The sequence below is a fragment of the Syngnathus leptorhynchus genome, chromosome 7 (genome assembly GCF_054491065.1).
Source record: "Syngnathus leptorhynchus isolate UIUO chromosome 7, UIUO_Slep, whole genome shotgun sequence".
Lineage (NCBI taxonomy): Eukaryota > Metazoa > Chordata > Actinopteri > Syngnathiformes > Syngnathidae > Syngnathus > Syngnathus leptorhynchus.
Genome location: NC_141201.1, coordinates 5,716,501 through 5,738,736, shown reverse-complemented (window position 1 = coordinate 5,738,736; position 22,236 = coordinate 5,716,501). Strand labels below are relative to the sequence as shown.

General features: G+C 43.1%; 1 protein-coding gene across 1 annotated transcript; it reads right to left on the bottom strand.

The window, feature by feature from the left end:
- Positions 1 to 148: 148 nt before the first annotated feature.
- On the bottom strand, positions 149 to 21,481 carry cep164 (centrosomal protein 164). Its single transcript, XM_085916398.1, has 40 exons — positions 21,184 to 21,481; positions 21,034 to 21,104; positions 20,783 to 20,894; positions 19,981 to 20,173; positions 19,556 to 19,663; positions 19,304 to 19,405; positions 18,856 to 18,950; positions 18,597 to 18,625; positions 18,487 to 18,521; positions 18,213 to 18,323; positions 18,019 to 18,102; positions 17,823 to 17,899; positions 17,567 to 17,693; positions 17,272 to 17,370; positions 17,067 to 17,128; positions 16,697 to 16,808; positions 12,207 to 16,339; positions 12,001 to 12,123; positions 11,735 to 11,930; positions 11,464 to 11,533; positions 11,024 to 11,368; positions 10,235 to 10,429; positions 10,050 to 10,161; positions 9,663 to 9,861; positions 9,107 to 9,366; positions 8,942 to 9,024; positions 8,658 to 8,775; positions 8,353 to 8,521; positions 8,019 to 8,114; positions 7,632 to 7,726; positions 7,435 to 7,508; positions 7,077 to 7,200; positions 6,538 to 6,742; positions 6,327 to 6,404; positions 6,157 to 6,254; positions 1,525 to 6,075; positions 1,253 to 1,375; positions 733 to 880; positions 583 to 654; positions 149 to 433 (listed from the first exon to the last, which is right to left on the bottom strand). Exons 2-40 carry the CDS (start codon positions 21,074 to 21,076, stop codon positions 407 to 409), a joined length of 13,083 nt encoding a protein of 4,360 aa, XP_085772524.1. The 5' UTR covers positions 21,077 to 21,104; positions 21,184 to 21,481; the 3' UTR covers positions 149 to 406.
- Between the last annotated feature and the right edge of the window lie 755 nt (positions 21,482 to 22,236).

Genomic DNA, 22,236 nt, shown 5'->3' with positions numbered 1-22,236 from the left:
TAATCAACGGTGATTGAATAAAGGTTCCTTGTCATATAATCTTTCAGATTGTTTGTTGGAAGGTGGGTGCCAAAAATATGAATGGTCACTGAACAAACAAACAAATGCAACATTTGTGGTGTTAAAAAGACTGCAAAAATTAAGGAACTTGTGAAACATGAACATTTATCGAATTCAAAACATATTTGGAATCATGCTCCTCACATATTAAGAAAACTGAACCCTGAAATGAGCATGTACTAGACCATTGCTATTCAATTAGCAGCCCACAATAATATTTGCACGGTTGCAAAAAAAAAAAAACCCCAGAATCAATTACAAACATGCACACATTAAAACCGATCTACTGAGAACAAGTGTGGTGCTTCTGAACCTTCGGTCACAAAGCACAGAAGATCTGATGCTGTTACTTGGACCATGTGGGCGGACTGGCCTAATAAAAAAAAAAGATGACATACATAAATAATTGTCAATCATTATAGGCCTGAAGGATTTTGAAGAATAATCAAATTGGGATTTTTTTATTTTTTTCCTGGTATTATTTAAATGTTCAGCTTTTATTCATTAGCACAAGCGTGTTACCTGTGCCACGGTTTCAAAACTCCCACAGAAGATGGTATCGGTCAGATCCTTCATCTTCATGTCTCCTCGCTTCTGAGACATAACAATCGGCAAACGTGAAATATCTCACGCGCCGTGCATCATTAAAGTTAGCGGTGCCATTTGACAAACCTCGGGTTTGAAGAAATTGACTTTTTTCACGCCGTCGTTCTGATGTCTGCTGTTCTCCTCCTGCAGCGCTTCTTCGGATTCTGCCTTCAAATGTTCAAAATAATGCCTTCGTTGTGTGGCTTGACCAGACGGGTCAACGCTTTGATGCCTGCCCCCCCCCCCAAAAAAAAAAAAAAAAGACAACACCCATAAGTCATTCAAATTCAAGTCGACTAAAATCTCTATCATAGTTCAGCAATTATGGCGGATGATGTTCTTTCCAAAAGAAACGTTTAAGTTCATGACAGTCACATATTGTTCAGCTTTTGCTGACCTTTGTCCTTCCAGTGCAAAGTGCCCTCAGAACGTTCACGCTCCTACCTGCGCGCACACACACACACACACACACACACACACACACACACACACACACACACACACACACACACACACACACAGTTTTATTACTACCACAAATGTACAGATAATATGCCGAGCACAATCAAGTATCCAAAATATGATGCATTTGTGTGTGTCTGACCTGATCTTAGGTTGTCCCTCTTCTCTCTCCTTGTGGGCACAATCTGTTAATTCCTCCTTCTGGTCAGACGTCAACAATGGCTCCTGGTCTCTCCTCTTGACCAGTAGACACTGGCGCAAAGCCCTCAACGGGTGCACAGATAGGAAGGTGATGTGAAAACCTCATATTTGCTTTTTTGGGGAAGGGGGCGAGATGTTTAAAAATAGAACGAGTGGTTCTTGAAGCAAAAAAATGAAGCTTCATTTTGCCGTCACGAGTGTGATTAAACCTACCTCTGCCTTTCCTTGTACTCAATCTTCAGTTTCTTCTCTTCTTCTCCCCTCAGGCTCATTTGACGAAGTCTCCATTTTTTTTCTTTCTTGCCGGATATTCTCTCCATCTCCTCGTCTTTCTGGCTTCGCCGATCCAGTTGGTAGAGGCCCGATTTTTTATTCCTGACCTGCTCCAACTCCTCTTCTTCCGCTCTCCTCAGCTCCTCCTGGCGGAGATGCATTCTCTTCTCCTTCTTCCTTTTCAACTTCTCCATCTCCTCCTCCTCTTCCCTTCTGAGCTTCTCCTGACAGAAACGCATTCTCTGTTCTTTTTCCCTCCTTAGCTTGACCATCTCCACCTCCTCCTCCCTCCTAAGCTCATCCAGACAGAGACGTATCCTCTTCTCCTTCTCCTTCTGCAAGCGCTCCTCCTCCTCCTCTCGCTTGAGTTCCTCCAGGAGCCGACGCATTCTTTTCTCCTTCTCCCTTTTGAAGTGTTCCGCTTCTCTCTCTTCCTCCTTCTTCAGTTCCTCTTGGCGTAGAAGCATTCTCTTTTCCTTTTCCCTTTTTAACCTCTCCAACTCTTCCTCTTCCTCCTTGGTCAGCTCCTCCCGGCGAAGTCGAGTTCTTTTCTCCCTCTCCTTCTTCAAGCGCTCCTCCTCTTCCTCTCGAATCATCTCCATTTGCCGGAGACGCGCTCTCTTCTCCTTCTCTCGGTTCAACCGCTCCTCCTCTTCCTCTCGCCACAGCTTCTCCTGCAGGAGACGTGTCCTCTTCTCCTTCTCCCACCTCAAGCGTGCCACCTCGTCCTCCTCCTCTCGCTTCAGCTGCTCCCCGAGGAGCTGCGTCTTCCTCTCCTTCTCCTGTTTTAACAAACGCGCCTTGTCGTCTTCTTTACTCCTGAGCTCCTCCTGGCAGAGAAAAATTCTCGCCGCCTTCTCCCTTTTCAACCGTTGCACCTCCTCGCTTTCCTGTCTCCTCAGCTCCTCCTGGCGGAGAAGTGTTCGATGCTCTTTCTCCTTTTTCAAGCGCTCCATCTCCTCCTCTTCCTCTTTACTCAGTTCCTCCAGGCAAAGACGTGTCGTCTTCTCTTTCTCCTCGTCCTCCGTACTCGTGTTGTCTCGATCGAGATGCAATGGCTTCGGTTTGTCTTGTTTCAAATACTCTGCCTGCACCTTCTCACTCTTCGAGCATTCCTCATCTGCTCGGATCTTCTTGAGTTGACTTTTTGCTTTCCACCCTTTCTGTACTCCTTCATCCTGATCTTTTTGGCCTGACTGAGTTAGCTTTGCTCTGGCCTCTTCACTTGGCTGATTGTCCTTTTCCCTCACTGGTGACTCCTCTCTGATGAGCTCCTCCGGACACACCAATGTTCTCTTGATCTTCTCCCCCTCTTGGCGGAAGCGCAAGCGTGTCTCCTTTTCCGTCCTGGACTTCTCGACGCTTACTTCTTGCTCTCTCTTCAGCTTTTCCTGCCGGCCACGCATCTTCTTCAGCTTCTCCCTTTTTAACTTGTCCTCTTCGTCTCTCCTCAGCTCATTCTTCCGCTGACACGTTCTCGCCTCTTTCTCCTTTTTCAGAAGCTGCGCCTCCGCTTCTTCCTCCTTCCTCAGTTCCTCTCGTAAGAGACACATTCGACTTTCTTTCTCCTTCTTCATACGTTCCACCTCCTCCTCCTCTTCTCTCCTCAGTTCATCGTGGTAAACGCCCATTCGAATCTCTTTCTTCCTCTTCAAATGTTTCGCATTCTCCTCTTCCTCTCTTCGGAGCTCCTCCGCGAAAACGCCCATTCTTTCCTCCATCTCCGTCTTGAATCGCATCTCCTTCTGCCGAATGAACTGCTCCACCTCCTCTGCTTCTTTCCTTTTTAGCTCGTGCAGGTGGAGCTGCAATCTGTTCTCCCTCTCGATCTCCAGACGCTCGGCCGCCTCGTCCTTCACTCTCCGCAACTCCTCCAGGTGGAAGTGCATCTGTCGCTCTTTCTCCTTCTTCAAGCACTCAAACTCCTCGTTGACTTCTTTGTTGAGTTCCTCCAGGTAGAGTCTGACTTTTGCCTCCTTCACCGTCTTCAAACGCTCCAGCTCCTCTTCTTCCTCCTTCATCAGCTCTTGCTGTTGAAGATGCATTCTCTTCTCAAAATCCATTTTCAAATGCTCAGCCTCCTCTTCTTCCTCTCTCCTCAGCGCTCCCTGGCAGAGGTTCATTCTCGCTTCCTTTGCGTTCTTCAAACGCTGCAACTCGTCTTCCTCCTCACGACTGAGCTCCTGCTGGTGAAGACGCAATCTCATTTGCATTTCTTCCTTTTTGGTTCTCTCCTCCTCCTTCAACTTCTCCACCTCCTCTTCCTCTCGCCTGAGCTCCTCTCGGCGGCGCCGCATTTTCATTTCAACTTCCTGTCGGAAGCGCTCCATCTCCTCCTCCTCCGCCCGACGCAACTTCTCCCAGTTGAGACGCACTTGGACGTCAGCCTTCAACTGCTCGGCGGCCTCCTCTTCCTCCTTCTTCAGCTCGGCCCTGCGGCGATGTACCCTCGTCTCCTTGGCTGTCTTCATCTGCTTGACCTCGGCCGCTTCCTCTTTTCTCAACTTGTCCCGACGAAGGCCCACTCGCGTCTCCTTCTCCGTCTTCAGCTTCTTCATCTCCTCCTCTTCCTCTTTGCGGAGAGTCTCCTGGCAGAGCTGCAACCTCTTTTCCATCTCTGACTTTAATCTCGAGCCCTCCCTCTTCAACTCCTCCACCTCTTTTTCTTCCGCTTTCTTTAACTCTTCCCAGCAGACACGCATTCGAGCCTCCTTTTCTGCCTTCAACTCTTCCGCTTCCTCCTTTTCCTCCCTTCTTAGCTTCTCCTGGTAGAGTTCCATTCTTACTTTCTTTTGTTCATTCAGTTCCTCAAGCTCTTTCTCTTCCTCTCTGGCGAGTCTATCCCGGTGGTTGGACATTCTTTCCTCCAGCTCGCTCTTCAACTGCTCCGCCTTCTCCTCTTCCTCTCTCCTCAGCTTCTCCCGGTGCAGTTGAATTCTCGTCTCGATTTCAGTCTTCAACCTATTCGCCTCCTCGTCTTCCTCTTTCATCAGCTCCTCCCGGAACGAGCACATTCTCATTTCCATTTTTGTTCTTAACTCGACCGCCTCGTCTTGTTCTCGCCTTAACTTCTCCTTGCAGAGGTTGATCTCCATTTTTATCCTGGTCTCCTCCCTCTTCAACTCCTCAACCAGCGCCTCTTCATCTCTTCTCAGCTCCCGTTGGCGATCTTGCATCCTCGCCTCCTTCTCGGTCTTCAAGACGTTCACTTCTGCCTCTTCCTCTCGAATCAGCTCTTCGTGGCGGAGATGCACTCGCGACTCCTTCTCTTGTTTCAACCGCTGGAGCTCCTCCTCTTCATCTCTCCTCAGCTTCTCCATTCTCTTCTCCTTGTCCTTGGTTATCTTCTCTTGCTCCTCCTCTGCCCTTAGCATTTGTTCCTCCTCTTCCTCTCTTCTTTGCTGTTCCCGGTGCTGAGACATCCTTGCCTCTTTCTCTGCCTCTAATCGCTCCAACTCTTCCTCTTCCTCTTTCCTCACCTCCTCCCGGTGAAAACGAATTTGCTCCTCCTTTTCCTTCTTCATGCGTTCTTTCTCCTCCTCTTCCTCTCGTATCATCTTTTGATGAAAAAGATGCATTCTGGCCTCCTTGTCCCGTCTGAGGTTATTCGCTTCCTCCTCCTCCTCTTTCTTCCTTTCCTCCAGACGGAGGCTTGTTCTCATCTCTTTCTCTCTCATGAACTCTTCCACTTCTTCATCCTCTTCTTTTTTCAGGAGGCACATCCTCTTTTCTTTTTCCCTCTTAAACTGCGCAACTTCTTCCTCTTCCGCTTTCTTCAGTTCCTCCAAGTGGAGCTGTCTTCTCAACTCTTCCTCCTCCCCTTCCTTCCTACACTTCTCCTGCCACAAATGTCTTCTCCTCTCCCTTTCCTTTTTGAAATGTTCCACCTTCTTCTCTTCTTCCGTACTCAGCTCCTCCTTATAGAGCGATGTTCTACTTTCCATCTCCTTCTTTAAGCGCTCCATCTCCTTCTGTTCCTTTCCCTTCAGCTCCATCTGATATTGATGAGTTCTCGTTTCCTTTTCCTTTACTAAGCGCTCTGCCTCCACCTCTTCCTCTCTCTTTAGCTGCTCGAGGTAGCAGGAGATCCGCAACGCTGTCTCCTTTTTCAAGAGCTTCATCTCCTCCTCCTCTTTCTTAAGGTGTTCCTTATGGAGTCGACCTTCTTCCCCTTTGTTCCCGGTCAAACTCTTGACCACTTTTTTGCTGAGTTCTTCGTTGGGGAGATGCTTTTCTATGTCCATTTCACATTTCAAGTGCCATACCTCGCCCTCATCCCCTCTCTCTTTTTGGAGAAGATGGATTTTTGTCTCCTTGCTCATGACATGCTCTGTGCCCTCCTTCCCATCTTCCTTGCTTCTTTTGTCTTTCTTGACATTTTTCTGTCTATAATCACCCTTTTCCTTTTCATTCTTCCTCTCACTCATCTCCTCTTCTGAGTTGATTTGGTAGCTTTGGTTTTCTTCCACTGTGCTCTCAAAATTTGAAGGCCTAGGTAATAGAATACCAATGTTAACAGCATTTGGAGGAAGTTATTATTTTGACAACATACAAATGGTACACTTTACATACCTCCTCCCAATCTCAGCCTTCTCACATTTTTCTTCTTCGTTCCGCACCTTTTCAATATCTTTGACCAAAATAAGGGAATCCTGCAGATCTCCCAACATCTTTTGGAGACAAAACAAAATAACCCGTCTTTGCTACAGCTCAATGAAAGTGAGCGGATAGGAAACACGCACCTGCTGCTGTACTGTTTCCGTAATAGCTTTTGAAATTTCTTCAGATGAATCCACACGAATACTTCGTGAATTCTTCTTCTGTACATGCGCAGAGAGAAATCAACAAACATATGATGCACTTTTTCCAATCAAATCAAGCAGACAAACTTGGCTTTCATCAATTTTGTGTGTGTACTAACTTAGAACACGCTAGGTGTGTTTCGAGTGTTACCTTGCCCTTTTTATTTCCCTCCTTTTTTTCTTTGACTTTCTTCTTGCTCTTCTTCACCACCGAGGGCCCATCGACAGCGGCGGCGCGCCGGATCCGCTCACGCTCCTGAACCACCAGCTGACTGTAGTGCATTTTTGAAGGGTGTTCCCAAATACATGTGTCTAATTGGCAGTTGTGGAAGTAAATGTTTCCACTTTCATCTTCTCTGGAAGGATCAAGTCACGAGAGAGTACATGAACAGGTGTTTTCCATGGTAGTCTAAAAACAAATACTGTAGTCCACAACCTGCTAGATGAACTCATTGTGGCAATGGTTGCCCATATTATCATTTTCCAACATTCAGGTACTATTTAATGTGAAACAACCATATTAACATGAAACTATTGAAATATTTGTCCTATTTCAGGTGTACAAAATACAAAATAAATTTTCCTAACTTCCAAATTTCAGAAAAAGTGCAACATGGCAGTCGGTCTTGCAAAATGACTGTCTTAAAAATAAAAATCAGAATCTTCTCCTGATTGTGCATCTTGTCTTACCGCTCTAACCATCCCGGAGGCAGTTTTTCATCTATGGCCTCCTTGGCAAGCCACATAAGATCTGGCTCTCTCTCTGGATCTATGCCTATGTCACGAGCATATTGCATAATCTCTGAAAAGCAAACTAAAGAGATACATGGAAATTGAGAATTTCTCATAATGTAACGCCCCACTGATTTTCTTTCAGATCCATCTGCTAGAGCATGAAGAACTAATATTCTATTTCGTTGCTAATGATTTGATGACGTAACAAAATAATATCAAAAAGCACTTGAAATCAACTTTTCCCCCAAGAAAGCTGTTAAATTAGGTGCCCTAAGTTTTTAATGTTGGTAATGTTGATCATAGTAGCGTGTACCTTCCTCAGAAAGTTCATCCTTGTGCTCCTCGTGGGTTTGTAGACTGCTACTGCTTGCTCCAGACACAAGGTGGCTAATAAAGGAAGGATTACATTACCTTCTGTTTGAATAGGAAACAATAATAAATGACTGAACCAGTCTGGAATCAAAAAGTACAATGAATAGTTCCCCAGGAGCAAAGTAAGAGTAAGCAAACCCCTTGGTAGCGTCACTGTCCCATTTTTCTTTGGCATCAGTCTCCAGTCGACTGCCACAGATCCAACTGCCAGAGACACCAAACTCTCCTTGTTGCTTTGAGACAGAAAAAAGGATAAAACAACTTTTCAGCTAAGCGTTTCTGGAAAACGATTGGAATGGTCGGTAGATGTCAGGAGTCTGAAATCCAGGTACAGAAAAGTAAAACCCTGCCACAGTTTGGTTTTAGCCACAAGTGCTTCTTATCAACCGAGTTAGCAGGTGATCGAGCTCTTGGAAGCTAGCGAGCTCCTGGTTTCCACTTTCTGGACCTGGATTTGTCTCCTCTTGATAAATGTGATGCCAAGATTTGCTATTTGGTTTGATGAGTGGCAAACTGCGCACGTACCTGTTGCTGTGTGGTTTCAGTATTGTGGTTGTCATAATGGATCACTTCTGGCTTGGTCCTCTCCTCTGTTGAGTCAGCATCGGCGCCTCTGCAATCCTTTTTTGGCACACATGTAGTACCTTGACATTGTCTTAAAAGACGTCCTTTTTGCAAAGAAAATCCGACTGTAACAACCCACGTCTATTTATCAAAGTTAAAGGTGGAATATACAGTTTAAAAAAATAACTAAAAAATTGGTCAGATATGTTAAAATTCAAAAGTCATATTTAAAAAATCTTTTCACGAAAATCAGCCCTGTTTAGGTTCTAGTATGAGTTAAAAGGTTCACACTTACGCTGTTTGTTTTCTCCGTGTGTTGTTGGCCTTCCGATGCCAAGAGAGCAGCCTGCTGTAAGCGCTCACGTTCCTGAGCCACCAATTTGCGGTAGTGCGCATCGCAAGGATGTTCCCATGTGGATGTGGCTGAATGGTAGTTGTAATAGAAAATATCCTCACTTTCCAGGCTGTGGAGATGTATAGTCAGCATTTATTATGAATTACTGTACTAGCAATAAGTTGTGCATCTTGGGTGTGTTTTTTTTTTTTTTTTTTTACAAGTTATGGTGAATGTGTCATTTATTTTTTGAAATGCGCAATTACACTTTCAAAGAAATCCAATCTGGAGGAAGTCGGGCAAACATGGCCTCCTTGGCAAGATACATCAGGCCAGGTTCTTTCTCTGGATCGATGCCCATATCCTGAGCATATTCCTTGATGCCTGATGAGGTAGTAGAAAAACAAAGACCGTCGGAATATTAGCATGGAATATTATAAGAACGATTGTCAGCTTCTTGAAGACCCCGTGCTTACCGATAATTTAGTCTTGCAGCACAAAGTCAATGCATTTAAAAGATAGGTTTGATTACGGGCAATAGATTTTGTACCTTGTTCAGAGAACTCAAATTCTTCATCAGGGTGCTCCTCAAGGATTTGCAGTCCACCTTTGGTTGCTGCACATTCAAGGTAACTGACACAATGGCATATTTTTGTGAAGATCAAAGAGTAATTTTAGAAATATGACCACATGTTTTCATAACATTCCAACAAACCTTTCAGCTGCTGGGATGTTCTTCACTTCATGCTCCTCTTCTTCAACTACTCTCTCTAAAAGATCAGAGTTGAAAAACTCTCCCGATAGCTTTACAAGAGAGACAGAAACAATTATGACAAAATGATGACAGACATAACCAAAGTAGGCATGTCCTACGCAGGGACGTACCTGTTGCTGTGGTGAATCGCAACCGCGGTCCACAGAACTAGCCATGCTAATACTTTCTTCTGCTGGTTCTAGATCGGTGTCCCTTGAGATCTGAGGTGTAACCAGATGCAAAAAATACCTTATGTAGGTTAAAGTTGGGCATGAAAAGCCAATTCTATTAACTGTGTGGAATTACTTGATTACGTCTTGCGCAATTGAGGAACGTTTGAGTGTAGCAATCTTTGGATGTTATTATGGATTGTAGATCATATCTTTAAATTGTGGGAACTATTCAATTGACTATAGGTTCAAAAGGAAGAACCTATTCATCTATATCAGTGGCATTCCATTTTCTATTTTATATATCTCCGTTTCATTCCAATTAAGCTTGGCAGTTATCAACTTACTCTTGTTTTGAGTGATTCGTTGGTCCTTTTGTTTACCTCCAGGTTTTCCTTGACTTTTTTCTTCTTGACGACAGCGGAATTGAGGAGACGCTCGCGCTCTTGAACCACCAGCTGACAGTAGCGCGCTTTGCAGGGATGTTCCCGAATGGATGTGTCTAATTGGCAGTTGTAGTAGGACATTTTTCCACTCTCATCCTCACTGCAGGTATCAAAATCAGAAGATTGAAGTCAAAACAAAGATCACAAGCTCCAATTTAGACATTCACATAAAGCTGATTATCTCCTTGAACGGCGAATGAACATTTGGGACTTTGGTCGTTTTTTTTTTTTTGTTTTTTTTTTAAATATATGCCTTTTATATATATTTGATTATCTTTAGTGATTTACCGTTCTAACCATCCTGTCGGCAGTTGGGTAACCATGGCTTTCTTCGCAAGCCACATAAGCTCTGGTTCTTTTTCTGGATCAATTCCAATGTCTTGCGCATATTCCTTGAGCTCTGGTGAGATGGAGAAAAAAGAAAAATCAGTTGGGAAATGACATCAGGACAACTGATTAGTAAAGCAGTTTACCTTTTTCCGAGAATTCAAATTTGTCCTCACTGCGTTCCTCAACGACTGCTGCAGACATGTTGCCTTGCAAGGTTTCCAAACTACTTGACATTTGAAACGGGCGACAACAATTACGATCGCATTCCATTGATGGCGAAGACAGCGAGAATCGTTTTGGGAAACTTGGCTTCAGACAAGTTATTTCGTGACGGTGGCGTCGTCACAAAGGTAGTCAGTCCGTCATATAATGTCTTTCAAGTGGGGTGAAACGCAAAGGTTTTATCCATCGGACGTCCAATCGCTCCTCCACTTTGGTCACAATAGAATTTGTTCAGGAACTAAACGCATAGTTTTATCAACTTATTTTAGTAGATGCTTAAAAAAAACCCTGATATTTATATATGTAGAATCGTCACGGAGTAAATGATTGCAATAATACTGTTTTAAACATGCTTACAAAAAATGTGCAATTAAAATCCAGAATTTAGGTAGAAATCAGCATTTGGATTATTTCTGTGTTGAATCTAGAAATTGGGTCATGTATTTTTTCTGAAAAAGATGTATTTTATTTCATATGAGTTTTACTTTTTGAATTAATATACCCTACTGAAACGGATCAACCTTTCTATCATTCTAATATACTAAGGCACTTTTGTAATTTTAGATCAGATTAAATATATTGTTTTCCTTGTTTTGCTTCTGAAATCTCTGATTTGGGAGAAAAAAATGCATTTATTTGGTATTTATGACTTCACCGGAAAGAGTTTTGTCGAATAAAACGTATACACTGCATCAACTACTCATTAGTTCACAGTGGAGAAGCAGTCCATTGTGCATTTTGTCTTTGGAAACGATAAACCGTGATCTCATTGAATCTATTCAGGCCCAGTTGATTACAAAAGCCAACGGAAGGATTCATCATGTATGTTTCTCTCAAGGATGTGGTGATGAAGGGGTTTGCAGGCAATGTTGCTTTTGCATGACAGAGCAGGGACTCGGAGGTAGCCAATGACGGATGAGTGGTGCTGTAGGTAGGTGCGTTGTTGGTGGGATGGGAAGCTGCCAGAGTCGGCCTAAAGGGTGAGGGATATGCACTTTTGGTCCTTTGAGAAGTTGATTTCAAAGCACTAAATATCTCGTGTTGGGGCTCCAGAGCTATGGAGAAGAAAATAAGAGACAGTTAAAGTTGTATTGTAGTTATACTTAGTATTTTGGGTTGTCAATTAAAAGTGTAATAAGAGCAATACTACCTGGCCCATTTGTTGGTGAAAAAGTACTGGGGAACCCCGGATTGAAATTCTTCTCATGCTGAGAGACGATCTAAAGCAGAAAGATTGTTGGCTTTACCCCAGTGGACATTTCAATACAATTTCAAAGATAACTAGGCTATAGGTTATTTATTGATCAACTCTATGACTACAGCAATTGAAAAAAAAAAATCATTCTTTCACTATAGTGTGCTCTATATGTGCAAAAATGGGTAAGGAGATGAAAGATGAAAGTATTTAACAGCTACCATACCTCTGGAGTTAAATATGTCAAGTTCTCGGTCCTGTCTTCCTGAAATCTGGTTCTTAGTTCATGCAGGTTCTCTTCTGGTTCCGCCTTAATGCGCTCAAAGAATTGCCTCCTTTCAGCCTTCATGTTGTCATTCTCAGCTTCCCGTTCGTCTTGGATTGCGAGGCAAAGCGCTCTGATGGCAGCTTTACGGTCCTGCCTGAATCCAAGCATCATCCATTTTCTCAGCCTTTCCTTTGCAGTGTTTTATGTGAAAATGGATGCCAAACCTGAACTGTAATTGATCTTCATCTCTGTCCATCCAGGCAGATTCTGTTAATTTCTCCTCAAACATTTTGTCCAACAGGGTCTCCTCATCTCTTCTCTTGACCAAGATATACTGCCGCAAAGCCCTGGATGTGAGCAATCAATTAAATATTTGGATATAAATGCCTTCCACAAATAATTGTCCGTCGTCTAAATACAATTCTCCTACCTCAGCCTTTCCTTGTACTCAGTCTTGAGTTTTCTCTCCTCCTTTTCCCCCCATTGGTTTATTTGTCGGAGTCGCGTTCTCTTCTGCTTCTCAGCCTTCAATTTGTTGATCAACTCCTCCGTTTCTCTTTTCAGCTCATCCTGGAGATGATCCATTCTATTTTGGCTTTCGACCTTTAACTGCTCTGGGTCGTTATCTTCCTCTGTCTTCAGATTGTCTTGAGAGTGATGCGTTGGCTCCTCCTCCATTTTGAACAGCTCGACCTCGTCGTCTTCGGCGTTCCTCGATGTTTCCTGGCTCTGACGTGTTCTCTGAACCTGAACCTCCTCCTGGAGATGAGACGTCTTCTTTTTTTCCTTCCTTGATTGTCCTACCTGAGCCGTTTCCTCTGCTGCTTCCTTGTCCTCTTTCCTCAGGTCCTCTCGAGTCTTTTTCTCCTCCTCTCTGTGCTTGTTCTGTTCCTCCTGGTGGAGCCAAGTTCTTCCCTCATTTCCCCACTTGGATTGCCCATCTTCAACCTCACTCTGCATCTTCTCATGTAGGAGACTCATTCGCCTCTCCTTGTCTCTCTTCAGGCTCTCTGCCTCCTTCTCTTCCTCTTGCTTCAGTTCTTCCTGAAGGAGACAAATCCTCTGCTCCTTTGCTCTCTTTAAATTGTCTGCCTCAACTTCTTCGTCTCTTCGGAGCTTCTCTTTGTACCGGCGCATTCTCGTGTCCTTTTCTCTTTGTAACTCCTCCACTTCCTCCTCTTCCTCGCGCTTCAGTTTTTTAGTGATAAGAAAAATCCTTCTTTGTTTTTGCCTTTTTAAAAAATCCTCCTCTTCCGCATCATCTTTTCTTAGCTCCTGCTGGACATAGGTTTTGTTTTCCTGTATTGACCTTTCGACCTGCTTCTGACTTCCCACCGGGCCTTCCTTTTCCTCATCTCCTGAGGGGCACCATATCTCATCTTCCCCATCCCCTACTTCATCTTCATGGAAATCTTCCTCTGTGCAAATCCCTGATTTTGTCTTCTCTTTCTCCGGACGTTTTGCCTCATCCTCAGTCTCCTTCAATTCCCCCTCGCTGAGCGGCCTTCTCAGCCCCATTCTCAAGCTCCCTTCCTCTTCATCCTCATTTCTCAGTTCATCTTTAGCGAGCTCCTTCTTATACGTCTCCTTCCTGCGTGGCCACGATTTTGCCTTCTCTCTCTCAAACTGCTGTTCCTTATCCTCTTTCCTCATCACCTTCCTCTGATGGAGCTGTATCTGCCTCTTTTCCTGCTCATCCTCACTTCTCGACTCATCTTCGCGGAGCATTCTCTGTCTCTCGATCTCCCTCCTAAAGAGCTCTTTTGCTTCTTTCTTTGTGCTGCGCTCCTTCATACGAGGCCATGTTTTTGTCTTCTCTCGCTCCAACTGTCGTGCCTCATCCTCTTCTCTCCTCAGCTCCACCTGGCGGACCAACGATAGGATCTTCTCCTTGTTGAAGAGCTCTCCCTCATCATCTTCACTTCTGGAGTCCTCTTTATTGGGACTTGTTTGTGTCTCCGTTCCCCCTATGAAGAGCCCTTTCACTCCTTCCCTTGTGCCGTGCTCCTTCCTGCAGGGCCACGTTCTTGTCTTCTCTCTCCTAAATCTTTCAAACTCATCTTCTCTCATCTCGTGGCGGAGCGGCACTCCGCTCTCTCTTTCCCAGAGGCAGACTTCCTCATCTTGACTTCTTAGTCTTCCCCCACGGAGTCTTGTTTTTGCCCCAATGTGCCTTACAAAGTGCACTTCCACATCTTCCTCTGTGCTGGACTCCTGGCTTGGCCACGACTGTGTCACCGCCGTCTCCTCTCCATGGAGCATTGTTCTTGAATCCATCTTCCTTGGAAGTTTCCACGCCACTTCTTCTTCTGTGCTCGACTCCTGGGTTAGCCACGATTGTGTCCTTTCTCTCTCCTCTCCATGGCACATCGTTCTTGAATCCATCTTCTTTGCAAATTGCTCTTCCGCTTCTCCTTCTGCGCTCAACTCCAGGCTTAGCCATGATTGTGTCATCTCTCTCTTGGATTTTTCTGCCTCATTGTCGCTTTGCGGTTCCTCTTCATGGTCCTTCCTTGGTCTCTCCATCTCCCCCATAAAAAGCCCTTTTGCTTCTTTCTTTGTGCTGTGCTCTTTCCTGCGAGGCCATGATTTGGCCTTCTCCGACCTTCTCTCCTTCTTCTGTCCCTTTAGCCGTTTTGCCTTCTTTCCCTCACCGCTAGACTGAATCTTTTTTCTCCCAGCATTTTCCATCGTCAAAGGTTTTTCCTCTTCCTCCAACCCCTCCAGGAGGTAATGTGATCTCTCTGTCATTTCCCTCCATAATTTCTCCAACTCATTCACCTCTTGTCTTCTCAGTTCTTCTTGGAAGACACTCATTCTCGTCTGTCTTTCCCTCTGTAGCTGCTCCACTTCTTTTTCTTCTTCTCTTTTAAGCATCTCCTGGTGAAGGCACATTCTGGTCATTTGTTTTCTCTTGAAAGATTCCACCTCGTCCTCTTCCTCTCTTCTCAGCCTCTCCTGATAAAGCCTGATTCTCATCTCTTTGCCTCTCCTTAGCCACGCAACCTCCTCCTCCTCCTCCTCCTCTCTGCTAAGTTGGTCGGTTAAGAGAGAGTTCCTCAAATCCTTTTCCCTCATCAACTGCTCGTTCTCTTCTTCGTCTCTCAGCATTTCCTCTTGGTGCAGCCGCATCATTTTGTCTCTGGCCGTTTGCTCCTCTTCATGTCTCTTGAGTTCCTCTTGTTGTCGCAAATGGGCTCTCGTGGCCCTTTCCCTTTTCCTTTGCTGAGCCTCGTCTTCCTCCCTGCGAAGCTCCTCTTCATGAAGACGTTTGCTCCTTTCAATGTCATTTTTCAACCTCTCCTCCTCCACCTGCTTTTCTCTCAGCTGTTGTTCCTGGCTTAGTTCAAATCGAACATTCTTCTCCTTCTTCAAAACGTCCGCCTGCTCCTCCTCCTCTCTCTGGAGCCCTTCCAGGTGGTGCTGCATTCTCATCTCCTTCTCCCGCTTCAGTTGCTGTGCTTCCTCTTCTTCCTCACATCTCAGCTCTTCCAGGTAGCGACAGATTCTTTCATCCACCTCCTTCTTCAAGAGTGCCACCTCCTCCATTTCCTCTTCCATCAGCTCCTCCTTTTGTTGAAACATCCGTATCTCCTTTTCCCTCTTCAACTGCTCTGCTTGCTCCGCTTCCTCATTCCTGAGCACTTCCAGGCAGAATTGCCGCTTCATCTGCTTTTCCTTCATAAACTGCTCTGCCTCCCTTTCAGCTCTATTGAGCTCCTCTTCAAAGAAATATTTCCTCGTGTCGATTTCCCTCTTCAACCATTCCTCCTCCTCCTCCTCCCCTTTCCTCAGTTCTTCCCGGTGGTGACAAAGTCTCATTTCCTTTGCGTGCTTCAATCTCTCCACTTCTTCCTCTTCCTCTCTCCTCAACTCCACCTTTTGTCGACAGACTCTTGTCTCCTTTTCCGTCATCAATCGAGCAATCTCTTCCTCTTCCTCGCTTATCAGCTCCTCCTTTTGTCGACTAATCCGTACCTCCTGGATGTGCCTCGATTGCTCTATCTCCTCTTCCTTCTGGCAGGGATGCATTTGCATCTCCACTTTCCATTGGAACTGCTCCGCTTCCTCCTCTTTATTTCGCAAAAGCTTCTCCTGACAATCCGTAGGGAGTTTCTCCTTGTGGAGATGTGTTGTCTTCATTTCAGTTTCTAATTGATCCATCTCCTCCTCTCTCATTCTCGATGCTTCCAGGTGAAGCCGTACAATTGTCTCCTTGTCCCTCATTAATATAACTTCTCTCCCTATCACCTCATTTTGTTGCCACATTTGTTTCTCTTTCTCTATCCTCAATTCCTCCATTTCCTCCTCTTCCTCTTCGCTCAACTGGTCTAGTTGGTGATGCAACATCATTTCCTCTTCCTCTTTTGACTTCTCCGCTGGCCCATCTTCATCTCTCATCAGTTCCTCCTGGCAAAAGAGTGTACTCAACTCTTTTTGCCATTTTGATTGCTCACCATCCAGACAGATCTCCTTGCTTTTTTTCTCCATCTCCCTTTCAAACAGCTCCATCTCCTCCTCCTTCTCCTCTTCCGTTTTTCTCAGCAGATCATTGGTTGGTGCCTGTTGACAAGATAATTTAAAAATATGCACCTGCTAAGATGTTAATATTTTAAAACTTGTGTTTTAGAGAGAGCTTCACAGTGTATTGGAGGTTAGGACTCGGACCTTCTTATGTGGAGTTTGGTTTTTCGACATGTGGTAAGTTAAATTTCAGCCCACTTCCAAACTTTTCAAAGTAGACGACAACATTCAGTATTAGCGTGAAATGTGATCGCTGTGACTTCCAAAGTTACAAAAAAATTGTTTCAAATGTTGGTGATTTTTCATAAAATAGGTTAATGCGTGATGAAATACAGCCGATGTAAAACACTCCACAGAGACATTGACACACGTTCATATGCTCAAACATCCACTCACATCACTTGTTTTGGGAAAGTCCTCTTTGTGCTTGGCTAGTGAGCAACCACACGTAACACCGCACTGGATGTCCTCATCTTCAACAGAGGAGTCGTTCCCCGACTCGTCTTGGCTACAGGGAGGACAATAGTACAAAACCACACAAAAAAAACACAGATAGCACTCTGAAATTGTATTTTATTTTCAAATGTAAGAGTTGTCATATCATTTCTTGACATGATGACAACTTATTGCATTTATCACTAAGTGATGAAGCCAGCTCAGTTAAAAAGCGTAAAGTGTACTTAGATAATCAGAACAGTCCGATTGTGATTGATTTGATGCTTTTAGGCTAAAAGTTGCTTTCATGATTGAATTTAGAAGAACAAACCTCTTACTACTAGTCTCTGTCTCTAAAACCAAATCACTGCTGTCCAAAACCCTTTCTGAAACCTGAAAACACAACAAGAACAAAATAATGATGGAGTTTTGATTAATCATGAATTAATTGATGCGAGACCCTGGGAGCTTATAAGCTGCCAGATACATGCTACTACAAAGACGGCCTGTCAAAGCAGTCACTGGTCTGTTTTTACCTCCTGCTCTGGTGATTCTGGACTTTGGTCGTCAGACTGGACCTCAAGCTCAGTTATCTCCTCTGCTGGATCTACAACCCTGATGGCCACTGCTGATTCCTACAGTACAAATACAAACACAAACATGTACATAACATCTTAATCCACCGTCTTATAATAAAATGAAAACAAATAAGCAATGAAAAAAAAAAAAAGCTAAAACCAAAATCTTAGTGGAAGCAAATGAACTGAAACATAGTATCTATATTGCAATTGCACTAAACTTAAACTAATACTTTAACCATCAGCCACTAACTGTTACGGTCGAGTCTTCTTCCTCCTCGTCTTCTGAACCCTCAATATCAAAAGTGCCTGTGTTGTGTCCATACTTTGGTTTACTCCAGACGTATTTGCTTGATGACTCGTTTCTTGATTCTACTTGGCTGAGGGCAGCGATAAGAAGAGTGGGGAATTGCTTTTTAAAATGTAACTACAAATTCGATCTGTCACTATTTTATCAAAATACTATATTCTAGAAAACAAAACGAAAAAAAAAAGATCACAAGACAAACCTTTTGGGAGCCTCAGTCACGTGATCTGCCCGTTCTTTGACATCCATCTCTAGTAGATAGTCAAAGCAAAGAGGATTCTTCAGGACGCAAATAGAACAAAAAGCAAACTTTTAATTCAACACTTTCAAGTCAACAAGCTCTCAGGAGAGCCCCTGCAACTATTTTCTTTTGCTATTCATCTACTGGTGTTGCTCACTTCCTTTTCCGCCATGAGACCAATGTCTACTTGTTCATCTTCCCTGGTATGCATAATACTCAAGAATCCACTGCGAAAGAAACCCTGACAAAATAAAATATGCACAGAACATTCAAGTTTCGCTGGAAATGCATTTGTTACAGCTAACTATCAGCAGCAAGTGTACAGAACTGTACACACGCACACCTAGTTACCTCCTTTGGAGAGATGCCATTGTCTTCATGATCACAGCTTGAAGGTGCATAGAAAAAACATTCACCCTTTCCAAAGCCTAAAACACTCAAGAATCCTCTGTAAAAAGAATGCTGACAAAGCGAAAATTTTCATTGGATCACCTTATTGTGTTTTGGAGTAGATATAAATTGATTCAACTGTCGATTAAAAAACGTTTAACGAGATACTGCACTCGCCATCGGCAAATTTCACACATATTTGATAAAATCATTATTTATCAATTGCTCTACTTACTCCTGGTTTATTCTTCTCCTGGTCCTCTTTGGCTGCTGGGTCACAAACAGCATCAGTGCTCTGAATGGGTTTTAGTTTATGATCCAATGATCCACTATTGTAATACTCACCAGAGGAGTCATTTCCTGATTCATCTGGGCTGAAGTTGAACGAGAGGTGCAAATCAATTTAAGTTGTATTACCAAACAATAAACCAAGAAATACAAAAATTAATGTCAAAAACGACGCACACACGTGACATCATAATGAAGACGAGTCCAAGTAATTCTGTTCTGTCAGAGCTAACATTGTAAAACAGTTAGGAACATTTTAGGACTTATGTTTATTACATTAATGACATCATCAACAAAATGAAAAGACAAAACAAACCTCTTGTCAGTATCAGTCTCCTCATCCTCGCCATCTTTTTCAACTGTCTCCAGCTGACTATCACAGTAAATAGAATTGTCGGATTCGCCAGACAGCTTATTATTAAATTAGAAAAAAAAAAATGAAACAAACATTTCAATTAAACTCAATGACAAAATGAAGATGATATCTATGCCTTAAGTGGGCAATATAATGTGAATGTGGACTAAGTCCAAATAATTTAGCAAAGTCAACACTTCACATTTTTGTGATCTGCTGCTAGTCTGCCATTAATAAATATATAACCATACATATAAATGAGCTTTATTATTCACATGTACAATGTATAACCAAATCTTATTCCTCATATGTACAATGTATAACCAAATTCTCTGCATTTAAAGCTAAAGTTTTTTTTAGCACCCTGAGAAAACACAGGAGAACATTGGCTAGAACCAAGTTCATGTACCTGTTGCAGTGGCGAGCCGCTACTCTGGTCCAGAAAATGGACCTTATCAAAAAGCATTTCCAACTTCTCTGCTAGACCGCCACTAACAGTGCCCCCAGAGTACTAGATGAACATGTGGTCACAAATACACACACATTAATGCAACACACACATGCAAATAAATAAAACAATTGAACTTCAACACACATTATATAATTGTACATGAAATCTGAAATCTTAAGACGTGACAAGTGTACACGCGTGTTAATGTACCTCCTTTTCTGAGAAGATGACATCGTCGTCAAAGCTGATCAGTGTCAGAGATGTCGTTTCATCACACTTGCAGCTTATTAAACTTAAGAATCCACTCAAGAAACGTGCCTAAAAAAGGAAGAAGCACAATATTTGCTCACGATCTGGTAGTGGATAGAACCAAGTCAAAGTAGAAATTTAACAGGAGAGGAGGAATCAATTAAAAAGTGGGGTCAGACAAATATGATTGTTTTTTTTTTTTAAGGTCGACACCGTGTCACTGTCACCCTAGAATCGAGAGATCTATCAACTAGACAAAGAGCTCAAGGACAGCAATTTGTGTGATTCCAAATATTTGTACACTTTTTCCTATTACTCAGATGGGAGAGACTCCAGCTCACTCTAGTGGGTGGACTGGCGGGGGTATTTATCTTTAAGCCACTCACTGCTTGTGTATTATTAGTCTCCTCAATCTGTTTTCCATCCAGTTGGATTACAAAGCCTCCAACGGCACCGGTGCGCTGGATACGCTCACGTTCCTGAGCCACCATTTTACGGTACTGCACTTTACAGGGGTGTTCATTAGTAGTTGTCTGCAAATAGTGGTTGTGAAATATCGGGTTTCCACTCTCATCATAGCTGTAGGGGTAAAATCAGTTGTAGTCAAGAGTAGAACTTAATTGGGACATTGAAAAAACAAATTATAAATCAAACAGTAAAAAAATACAGTTTAAAAAGTCCATGACACACCCAGGTACATTCATGAGCACATCATCATACGTGTCATATAGTTAGTGAACCCTTATTATTCATAGAAGTCAAATCCTTTTTAATTGAGGTCTTCCTAAAATGTTCAGAATTGCCTGTACGTACAGGTAGATGGCACAAGGTGACGCTAAAGCATCATACATACGGTTTCCCAACTCACTTCAACGAGTAGTTCCTTGGCACCGAGATGCCACAAGATGGTGGTAAAGTTGTATAATAAACATATCAAACCGTGAATGCTGACAAGAATGTCGCTCCAGCTTTCTAGATATTGCCACATCAAAATGGCTAATAGTTTAGTATCAGCTAAACCCGAGTCGGTCATCCACTGGTTCAATTAACAGGTGTGTTAATCGCCTATGTAAAAATCTTGACGTCATCATCTAACCACCAATTAGCAACAGGTTCTTTGCAGATGGAAAAGTGCTAAATGAATAAACATGAGCCACTTATAGAAATAATTGACATTGCATCACTTACCTTTCAGTCCATCCTGGAGGCAGATGGGCAGATATAGCTTCCTTAGCAAGACACAAAAGCTCTGGCTCATTGTCTGGATCAATTCCTATGTCCCGTGCGTACACCCTGATATCTGATAGAAATAACAGGAATTAATATCGACCTGTGGGCAGTTATCGGATTCAGCCAGCCCCAAAATGGACACATATGTGTCTAACATGCAGTTGTTGGTTTGAATGATTGGACTTAGAATATGCTTGCACAGTGCCTACCTTCTTCAGAGTGATCAGGCTCTGGATTCTTCAAGCTACTCATAGCTACTGCTGACAGCTAACAAGAAGGCCTATATTATGTAGAAATAAATTAATAATAATAATAACAATAATTATAATAATAAAATCTAATAATAATTGTTATTTTACCTATAAGCAGACAAGACATGAACACCAGCGTTATGGAAGCAAATCTGATGTCAAAAGCATTTTCGTCACACACGTCGTCCCACACGTGACAGGTGAAGGATGCTTCATGGCAAATGTGTTTCATTCAAACCTTTCGGGAGAAATGCTCACATAATAGCAGCGCATAATCCTTCAACCAAGCCGCTATTTTACTTGTCCTGCATTCAGGGGGAGGGCTGACGCTAAAAGTAGTTTTTTTTTTTAATGGCACATGCAAAACTGGTTACATGTTAAAAAACGATCTTCGCCAGTCTGCTATTTTTGTTTGATTACATTTGGGAGAGGAGTATATTTTCAAGGCGTGCACAAAAAAAATCGTCAGTTCGCCTTCAAGCATGACGTCACCTTCCGTAGGACTTGAAACCACGGCTACCTTACGTTTCCGACTGAATATGCACTACATATTAATCACGTGCACGGGCGCGCGTGTGTGTTATTTCCAACTCTAACTCATTTGTTCTGTGCTTGTTTTTTGTTGTCTGATTGAGCTCACTGACATTCATTCATATCCTGTTTGGTTTTTTTTTTTTTAAGTGGCTGGTTTGACTTTTTGGGTAATGGGTGAATAACCTCAACTTGTTGAGCAATTTGAGTATTAGACACCCACTGACTGACCTTGAGTCTGAAATGATTCACCAAATCCCATGTGTATAAAATCAGGATTTATTGTTTGATTGACATCTCAAGTAGTAACATTCCCCAAAATAGAAAAAAAAAACTTTGCATGCCCTCACTCACCCCATTTTTGCTTAGAAAAAAACCCACGTGTTGGCAGGTTCCTTATCTTTTAAGGTAAATGATGACGCTCATAAACAAAAAAGATAGTATAGTCACCTATTACCTCATGGCAGGCTATTTGGAAAAGGACATTTTGACTATTAGTAATCATTTAAATATTGGATGAGAATAGAAAATACCAGAATAATTCTGGTTATTTGAGTTCATTTTGAATGATCTTGCTTTGCCCACTCAAATAGAGTCAAGCAACCTCCAATGACACTTCAACCACAGCTT

Bases quoted from the DNA above. Each gene is read 5' to 3' on its own strand.
- cep164 (XM_085916398.1), bottom strand. From the start codon at position 21,076: ATGAGTAGCTTGAAGAATCCAGAGCCTGATCACTCTGAAGAAG. The intron at 8,522-8,657 runs GTAATTGCGCAT...ACATCTCCACAG, and splicing joins GATTGGATTTCTTTGAAAGT to CCTGGAAAGTGAGGATATTT. The intron at 6,255-6,326 runs GTGCGTGTTTCC...TGTCTCCAAAAG, and splicing joins CGGAAACAGTACAGCAGCAG to ATGTTGGGAGATCTGCAGGA.